Source organism: Aedes albopictus, chromosome 3 (genome assembly GCF_035046485.1).
Source record: "Aedes albopictus strain Foshan chromosome 3, AalbF5, whole genome shotgun sequence".
In the NCBI taxonomy this organism is placed as follows: Eukaryota; Metazoa; Arthropoda; class Insecta; order Diptera; family Culicidae; genus Aedes; species Aedes albopictus.
The window spans coordinates 356,827,584-356,837,389 of NC_085138.1; the positions used below are offsets into that span (position 1 = coordinate 356,827,584).

Here is a 9,806-nt window from a genome sequence, read left to right on the forward strand (position 1 = left end):
TAGAAATAAATTCCAGTGTTCTTGGAGGAATGTCTAGAACTGCTGAATGGAGTTTCTTTATGACTCCAAAAAGGAGCTCGTGGTGGATTCTCAGGCGGAACCCGTGAAGAGTTTCCGGCTGAAGTTTCCGAGGATTCCAAAAAGGAATTTGTACAGGATTTCCTAAAGGAACTACTGGAATGTTTTCACAAGGAACACCAAAAATTGTCTTCCTGGATTCCATCAAGAGTCCTTTCCGATAAGTTTCCTTCAGGAGTTGCTTCCTTCCATTGGGAAGAAGAAGTTTTTGGGGGGTGGGTTCATGGGGGTTGTCATAGAAGTTTAATGGGATTTCACAGCAACGCCCGGGGGTCTCAGGGAAAGGGTGATTTTAGAGAATTTTATTTGAGGTGTCCTGGGTATTGCAAGGGTGTATCCGGGGTTTTCATGGGGCTTTCAGGGGACTTTCAGAAATATTGCAGGAGGGTTTCAGATGTACCAACGGAGTTTAAAGTGTGATGGGGGGGTAGACAGGTTTAGTTGGGCTGTAAGAGTTTCCAGGGATGTTTCAGGGAGGTCTCTGGGGTCCTTAGTAGAGTTTCGGAGAGATTTCAGGAGTTATCAGGAAGGATTCAGGATGGACCAAGTGATGTCAAAGGCTTCAGAAGAGTTTCAAAGTATTATTGGATGCTTTCAGAAGAAATTCAAGGAAGTTTCATTGGGTTTAAAGGGTTTCAGGGGGTTTCAGAGAACTTTCAGAGAACTTTCAGATGATGGTTTTCCAGAGAGGATTCATGTGGATATCTTGAAAGGCAAGATGTATTTCAGGTGGGATTCTGAAGTCGATCCGAGCAACGAGAAACAACGGTATTTACAGGTTTAAAGCTTTAACAGGCGGCTTCAAGAAGGTTTCAGGGTGTTTAATTTGGGTTTATTGGAATCCACTCAGAAGCCCGCCGAAGCTGCCTCAAATGCTTATGAAACCCCCTTGAAACTTTTCTGAAACCGCTTTAAATACCCCCTGAAATTTCCCGAAATCAGATGAAACGTAATCCCCCTGGAATCCCTTAAACTTCAAAAACCTATACGCAGTGGTAGTTTATGAACTGCCCCATATGTTTTTGTAACTTGTTAATCAATAATAATCCAATAATTATTATTATTTTTCCTATAATTTTTCTTAAAGTTTGCATATCAGATCAATTAGCTTTGTGGTAAATAACTACTGATCTTCTGTGGAAAAATTGCGATTGAATTTTTACAAAGCTTCAGAATAAACTTTTTTTGTGAATTCGTTGTAAGATTCTGGAAGAGATGATTAAGCTAATTACAGAGAAATAAAAAAAAATTAGTGGAAGAATTCGTTGAGGGCTGCTCTGGAAAATCCCTAAACTCCAGGAAGCGTTTCTGAAAAAGGTTTAAACTAGACTAGTTGTGGCGAAAGAAAAAAAAGCAGGAAATATTTCGGCAAGTATCTTTAGTGAAATTTAGATATTATTTTTTTTGTCTTTATTAACGTGGCTTTCGTCCTAGAACTCACTTAGGCCACGATTTTAGATATAAGATTCGAAGAATCTCGAATGCAGTTTCTAAGAATTGCGGAAGTAAAATTCCTAGTAAATTTTTGAAAAATTTGAAAAATTTCAAAGAAAATTAAAAAAAAATTAGAAAAATAATTTGGTAAAGAATTTAAAAAATCGTTTTAAGATACTTTGAAATATATATATATATTTTTTTACATGAGCAATCTCTAACTGTTGCAGGACAAACAACTGAGTGCTTGCCAAGAGAGTTAATTAAAAACAAAGCAATAGAACAAAATATTACCAAGCCGATTAAGGAATTTACGTTTTTGAAGATTCAGTTCGCCATAGAGTAATTCCAACTATGCCATTTTTTTTCTTAGACACGAACCAGCCAAGGGCTGAAAGTCTCTTTAATAAAGACAAATCAATCAATATGCCATTTTTGAATTGATATATTTGAATGAAGTTTTTTGTATTGGCTGGATTTCGTGAATCATTTACTTCTGCATCAACGCATAACCGTTTTTCCCCATCTAACTTTTGAAATGGGCTTATGAAGATAAACCTCGTTTTCTTCTTCCAAAAATTATAACTCAAAAACGGTTTGTTGGATTGAAATGATGCCTTCGATGGTGTTTAAGTATATTTGAAGAACTTTTAGAAATTAATACACTGAGAGTTATATTCATATCGGATCTATGTTAGATGTATAATTATTTCAATTTTTCAAAAACCTTATTCTTCGATTTTTTTCTGCAGACAGCAGGCTTCCTGCTGCAAAATTTTCCAAGTAGCCCAGGATGGTCATATACTTCTAACTTTTTTTTCTCGAATTTTATATTTTCATCGATTTTCAAAACAAGCACAAAGAAACTATTTCGGAGATTTTTGATATCAAAAATACGTTTTACGTACAGGTTCCAATGGAAAAATTATGCTGAAATTTTAATCTACATCTAATCATACTTAAGCTACAGCGAATTTAAAAAATGAATAAGAGAAATGTGTGAAATGTCATTCAAGTTTTTTTTACTATTTTATAGTTTTTATTAAAAGGATCAATCATTTTTCAGATATGTGAATTTTCAAACCGTCTCGAATAACATTGAAGAAGGTCCATTTTCCTTATTTTTTCAATTTTTTTGACTACACTACGTACGTACGGTTGGATATAGGAAAAACTATTGTATAGTTTTTCATTGAAACTTGAACGTAGAACGTGAAAAAAAAAACAAAAATTGTCCCTTCTCATTGTTTTAAACATTGATGAAAAATTAAGAAAAATGCGAAAAATAGTTCAAAGCATTTAACAATTTAGGGCAACTAGGCAAATTTTGAAGCAAGAAGTCAGCTCTCTACAGGAAAAAAATTTAAAAAAAATCGAAGAGTAAGGTTTGAAAAAAATATATACATTTTTTTTTTGACATATGTTGAAATCGCGATGAATATTTCAGTTTATTTTCTTTCTGAAAGTCAGTAAAATATCCTCAAACATCTTTGAAGACATCATATCAATCCAACGAACAGTTTTCGAGCTACCGTCGTTGGGCGTGAGAATGGGTCAAAAATGCATACTTGCACATTTATTATTCAATAACTATTACTTCTTTGTATGAAAAAGCCCTTCGATCACTGAAATGTGATCATTGATAATACATGCTCAAATGATGAAAAAAATACTCGGGATTCGTTTATTTTCCTTAAAACTACAAGTGTATTAAAGTTTATCCATTCTCACCCCTTCAAGGGGGTGAGAATGAGTCAAGGGTACCGAGTTTGTTCCGCATTGACAACTACAAACTTATAGTTCCGGTGAAGGTTGATACTACTTACCAATAATGTATTATGAGATGGCTATCTGTTTGGGTTCTAAAAAGTATCAATCCACCTAAAAGTGTGATGATTCATCGAGCTTTAAAGATGGCATTTTCAAAAGGCCTTAGTTTCATACTTTTTTCGATCATTTTCCAAAAGTTAACTCATTGCTTTTGAAGCCCAATTTTTGGGCAGGAATAGCTGACAACTACAGGGATGACACTATATTTTTTTTAATTCGATACTCGCAATATTTGATGAGATATTTCAGGTAATGTTTTAACCCAATCTCGCCCCTTGACCCATTGTCACCCCCAACGACGGTGTATTATTTTGAAGAAGAAAATTTGTTTTTGTTTTCCATACGCCTTATTCAAAAGTTAGACAGCAAATATAACATAAAAAAACCCAAATCAATCCACCTAGTGGTGATAGTGCCTTTCTCGTTGAATATGTTCACAATGTTCTGAATCCTGATACTTTATAAGAAAAGCAAGCATGTGATCAAAGTCATCATTGAATTGACTCAAAAATTATTGATTAGACATAGTCCGACGTTATGTTCAACGTATGAGCAGAACTGAATCAGATTTCTCAGTTGACTGCTTGAGCACCTTTACCAACACTGAAGTCCAATAAATATCAAGACGATACTTACAAGCTAAGATATAACTTTTTACACAATCACAGATCGTTTTGCGGTTTTTTTTTGCACACTTAAGCCTACATTTTATTATGATATCATTGGTATCAACATTCATGTAAAATTTGACAAAAAAAAATGCAATCATGTGAAATTTCCCATACAAACTTCAACCACATTACAGAGCGCGAGGGCGCAACCAGTTGCATCAAAATTTTATCCAGTAATTTTAGACGCTAAAGGGAATTGGGAAACTTTTGTTCGGGGTTGATTTGATTAACTTTAAATTTTACCATACAACGTTGACTCATCCTACTGTATATTTACACCTCAGGAATCTGAAATTGTGTAATTTGGTGAGATCTCTTCACGACTAGCTAGACGGTGGTAGTGAGTAAACGTTAAACAGGAGCAACTTAAATCAACCGTTGAAAACAAGAACGATAGATAGTGGGTATAGTGAGGCGTCTGTTTGTATTTTGGTTTAATTTGTCAAGATTTTCTTCTCTTACATAAATTTATCGCTTGCATTGATTTTATTCACTTTCGTAGTTCCGGCGAAGCACCAACCGCTGGTTCTGCAAGCCTACTGGTAGCTTTTATGTGGTATGAGCCTATTTTCTAGCTAACCGTTCATCAGGTTATTTTTTGGTTGCTAACATTAGCTTTATTTTTCATTTTGCTCAAGTACTGTTAGAAAATAAGGAAAAACATTTTTGGTCATCTCTCCGAGAGGCCTGCACATCCACTCGGGTCCCGGGCCCCCACAATCCTTAATCCGGGCCTGGGTGTGGATCACTTTTGCATTTTACCACTTCCAATGGGACACCCAGAATCAGTTTCGGGATTGTACCGATTGTTCCTGATGTGGTCTTAGATTTGCTCCATGCAAAGTGTTATTAAGTTTTCCTAAAAAGTCGCGAATTGATGTACCGCATGCATGAGTGTGGTTCATTTTTGCATTTCGCCAGTTCCGGCGAGATACTCGAAACTTGTTCCGGAACACTACCGGTAGTCTTAAATATGGCCTGAGACTATTTTCTTGCTGACCGTTCTTCGCATTATCGAAGAAGACGTTATTTAATATGCTGCGTGCATACGTTTGGTTCCCATCTACATTTGACCACTTCCGGTAGGTCCCCTGGAACCGGTTTCGGCACACTGTAGGTTTTCCAAAGTATGGTCTATGATTTTTTCTTGTTAACTTTTCATCAGGTTACCTAAAAAGTCATTTAATGTGCCGCATTCATGGGTTGCTTCTTCTTCACGTTTGACCATTTTCTATGGAACATCCGTAATCGGTTGCGGAACACTACGGTAGTCCCAAATATGATCGGAAACTTTTTTTTTGCTAATTCAAGATACCTAAAAAGCCGCGATTTGATGTGTCGCATGCATGGGTTTGGTTTACTTTTATATTTGCTGACTTTCGGCGGGACACCCGGAATTGATCCCGGAACAGTTCCGGTAGATTTTGATGTTGTCTGATCCTATTTTCTTGCTAACCATTCATTAGGTTATCGAAAAAAACAGATTTGATGTGTCGCATGCACGGGTTTGGTCCACTTTCATATTTGGCCATTACCGGCGGGACACCAGGAACCGGTTCCGGATCATTACCGATTCAGATATGTTCTGAAAATATTTCCTGCTTACTTTTCATCAGGATATCAAAAAAGCCACCATTTGATATGTCGCATGCATGGGTTTGGTTAACTTTTATACTTGGCCACTTCCAGCGGGACATTTGGAACCGGTTCCGGAACACTATCGGTTCCGATATGATCTGAGAATGTTTTCCTGCTTACTGTTGATCAGGTTATCGAAAAAGCCGCGGTTTGATATGTCACATGTATGGGATTAATTAAGGGCCCATATAGCCGAGGCGGTAAACGCACGGGTATTCAGCATGACCATGCTGAGGGTGACGGGTTCGATTCCCGGTCGGTCCAGGATCTTTTCGTAAAGGAAATTTCCTTGACTTTCTTGGGCATAGAGTATCGTCGTGCCTGCCACACGATATACACATGCAAAATGGTCATTGGCAGAGGAAGCTCTCAGTTAAAAACTGTGGAAGTGCTAATAGAACACTAAGCTGAGAAGCAGGCTTTGTCCCAGTGAGGACGTTACGCCAAGAAGAGGAGGAGAGAGGATGTATGGGATTAGTTCACTTTTATGTTTGGCCACTTCCGGCGGGACACCCGGAACCGGTTCCGGAACACAACTGCATCAGATATTATCTGAGACCATTTTCCTGCCTACCGTTCATCAGGTTATCAAAAAAACCGCGGTTTGATATGTCGCATGCATGGGATTAGTTCACTTTTATGTTTGGCCACTTCCGGCGGGACAACCGGAACCAGTTCCGGGACACTACCGGTTCAGATATGGCCTGAGACCATTTTCATGGTTACCATTCATCAAGTTATCGAAAATTCCGTAGTTTGATGTGTCGCATGGATGAGTTTGTAGCGTTTTCATATCTGGCCCTTGCCTGGGGTACCTATCCGGAACACCTAAATGGCCATAACTCCGGAACGGCTGGACCGATCCGAACCATTTTAAAGAGGAAATAATGGGACCAGATTCCGCGTCGAATGAACCGTCGGTCATTGAAATCGGTTGATGTCAACTGTTAAAAAGTGATGTGAGTTTAATTTGACCACACACATACACACATACATACACACACATACATACACACACACACACACACATACACACACACACATACACACACACAGACATCACCTCATTTTGTCGAGCTGAGTTGATTGCTATATGTGACTCGACTTTCCGGGCCTTCTATCAAAAAGTCATTTTTAGAGTGAACATATAGCCTTTCCAGTACACTTAGTATACGAGAAAGGCAAAACATGTTCAGATAGAAGCTAGATATGAGCAAAATTTCATTTGAATTAATAAAAGGACGCATCTACGCGATTCATGCGTTGAGCTAGGAATGCTCCATACATAGCTGAACGGTAAGTAAACGTGCGGGTGTTCAACAAGGCCATAACACGGTCAGGGTTCGATACCCGGTCAGCCCAGGCACTTTTCGTGATTGAAAATTCCTTGATTTCCATGAGCTTTGTTCCTACCGCAAGCTCTCAGTAAATGAATGTGAAAGTGCTCAATAACACACAATTGAGAAGCAGACTGCATCTCAGTTGAGATGGGAGAAGTGGAAAAGAAGATGAAGATCATATTTTAACTGGCACGCTGCTCGTTAAAGAGAAATATCTAATTACGTATTCTCAACCACATTGCGTCTTAACATTACATCGTCATCTGTTTAGTTTACTAAACTCTGATCAATATCAGTACAAATCATCTGATATAATGTACATGTTCCCAAACGTTTCGACGACTCTGATTAGAATCATTCGGATCAGCAAACGAAGCAAATCAACATGGATATAGTTGTTAATCTAGGTAATCTCCTTCAATAAACATGTATAACCGCTTAAAGCTATCAAGGCTGATTACACTTTGAACTTCCGTAGATGAGCGTTTTCTCTGCACGTCATACCGCATACTTCATACCGAATATTGACATGCAGATGGCGTCTCCCTCAAAGCTTCGAGGTACAAATCGAACAATTTGCGCAAACTCAGGTACATTCTACACACACTATCAATTCAGTATGGCCTCTGTCATACTTCTTATTCCAGCTGATGAAACATTTCCAAGCATTTTGGTTATCAACTTCAGCCAAGTTCTTCAGTTGACAATTTTAAGCCATGAGTCTGGAATCAATCTTAGATTACCTTGGAAGTACGTCATCTTAAATATCATGCGGCAGCTCCACAGCGAACGATGCTACAGCACTACCTGCTGCATTCATTCAGGCGCACCGAGTCTAATAATTTAATAGTAATAAATTTCCTCTTTTTTATGGCTCTCTTCGATAGGTACCGGTCACAACGCACGGGATGTGGTATCAATCTTCTTGGCGGAATTTAGTGGCACCGCGACGCTCATGTTCCTGGGATGCATGTGCTGTGTAACCGGTTTCGAGAACACGCCTACTAACGTTTCCGGCGGAATCGGGTTTGGCTTCACGGTGATGATGGCCATCATCACATTTGGTCACGTTTCCGGTGCGCATATCAACCCGAGTGTGTCGATTGCAGCGTTGGTGTACGGACTGTTGAATATTCCGGTGAGTTTTAACCACCATTTAGTCTAAAACAATTTTTGATAGAAACGTTCCCTCAGATGTTCATCCTCTATCTGATCGCCCAATTCCTGGGAGGCCTATGCGGTTACGGTTTGCTAATGGCCGTTACCCCTATGAAGTTGTTCGCCGAAGCGCTGGAAACCGGAAATGGGGCTTGTGTCACCGCACCACATGACGATCTCAGCACATGGGAAGCATTCGGAGTGGAATTTTTCATAACCGGAATTCTGGTTTGGACGTGCTGTGGCCTGTGGGACCCTCGGAACAGTAAATTTGGAGAAGGTTCTCCGGTGAAGTTCGCGCTGATCGTTGCCGGGATTTCGATTGCTGCTGGACCGTACACTGGGGCGAGTATGAACCCGGCCAGAACCCTGCCGCCGTCGGTATGGAATGCAAGCTACAAATCTACTTGGGTGAGTTTGTTCGATATCGAACCTCTGGCTGTTGAACTAAAATGTCGTGTTTTTTAGATTTACTTCATCGCACCACCGCTAGCCGGTATGGTAATGCCCTTGATCTACAAGTACGTCTTTCGACGAGAAGTTCCACAAGATGAGCAAACGGCAATGATCACCAGGACAACGGAGGAAATCAAAGCTAGTATCGTAGAACAACATCGTTTCTAAGCCGGATACTAAGTTGATAAAAGCTGCTGGGAAGTCGAACTACAAAAAGTCTGCTCATATTTAGGTTAAGTAACGTGATAAACAACTAGGATAAGCTATTCTCATTTGATGATATTGAAAACTACATCTGTAAGAAATTATAATAAGTAAATTTGGTTTTTTATATAAGGAAATATTGTACATGATTTTAAATGCAGATCAAATTTAAGGACTGCGAAAATCTAAATAAAAACAAATCAAATAACTTAATTATCTTTTCAATCTTTGGAAAAATACTAGATTTTTTTTGCTTATTTTTTGAGGGAATTCACCCATATTGGTAGTTCATAAAGCCCGTAAAAATGAAAGACAGATCTTAGAACATAACAAACATAAGGGGCTTTTCTAATCTCATCTTATGTTGGCACATCCACTGCTTGACCGTCATCAACATTGTAATTCTGTTTATCGATACCACTCAACTCAAGGATAGTTACCACTCAACAAGTCTTTGAAGTGCTCATTCCTTTTCGCAGCCACCATGGATTTGTGTGGCAACGCGCACCATTGACCGATGTATAAAATCTCCACATATCATTCCGATCCATGCATTCCTACGCTTCAGTAATCACACTTTCTTCGTGCAACCGTGGAATCGTTTCTCTTTTGCTTTTGCCACCCTGTACTAAATTCTGTCTGGATACTGACCACTGGTAATCATCTATTGGCGGTAATATTTTCGTTCATAACTTATTGGTAGTCCTTATCTAGTATAAACTAGTCTAGTATACATATACACAGTCATTCATTGAAAGAATCCTAGAAAATGATATACTCGACTACTTCTATCACTTTACTTGTCATTATTAATGCTTGCAGTACATCGGAAATGCATTATAAGCATTAAAGCAGTCAGGCCTACTGTGCAGCGTTATTTATTTTAAAAAACTACCATTGATTGGGGACATCTCGTACCAAGCAACCGCTCAGTTTTATAAAAAGTAAATTCGTGAAAATCGGTGGGAGTGACGTAACTAAGAAGGTAAATGTCACT

At 38.7% G+C, this 9,806-nt stretch overlaps 1 protein-coding gene across 1 annotated transcript in view; it reads left to right on the forward strand.

The window, feature by feature from the left end:
- LOC115267753 (aquaporin AQPAn.G) overlaps positions 1-9,017 on the forward strand; it is a 35,842-nt gene extending 26,825 nt beyond the window's left edge. Inside the window, exons 2-4 of the mRNA XM_029874990.2 lie at positions 7,879-8,129; positions 8,186-8,560; positions 8,618-9,017. Of these exons, the coding sequence (XP_029730850.1) occupies positions 7,879-8,129; positions 8,186-8,560; positions 8,618-8,773 (782 nt within the window). The 3' untranslated portion in view covers positions 8,774-9,017. The remainder of the gene's footprint in view (positions 1-7,878; positions 8,130-8,185; positions 8,561-8,617) is intronic.
- Positions 9,018-9,806: the final 789 nt, after the last annotated feature.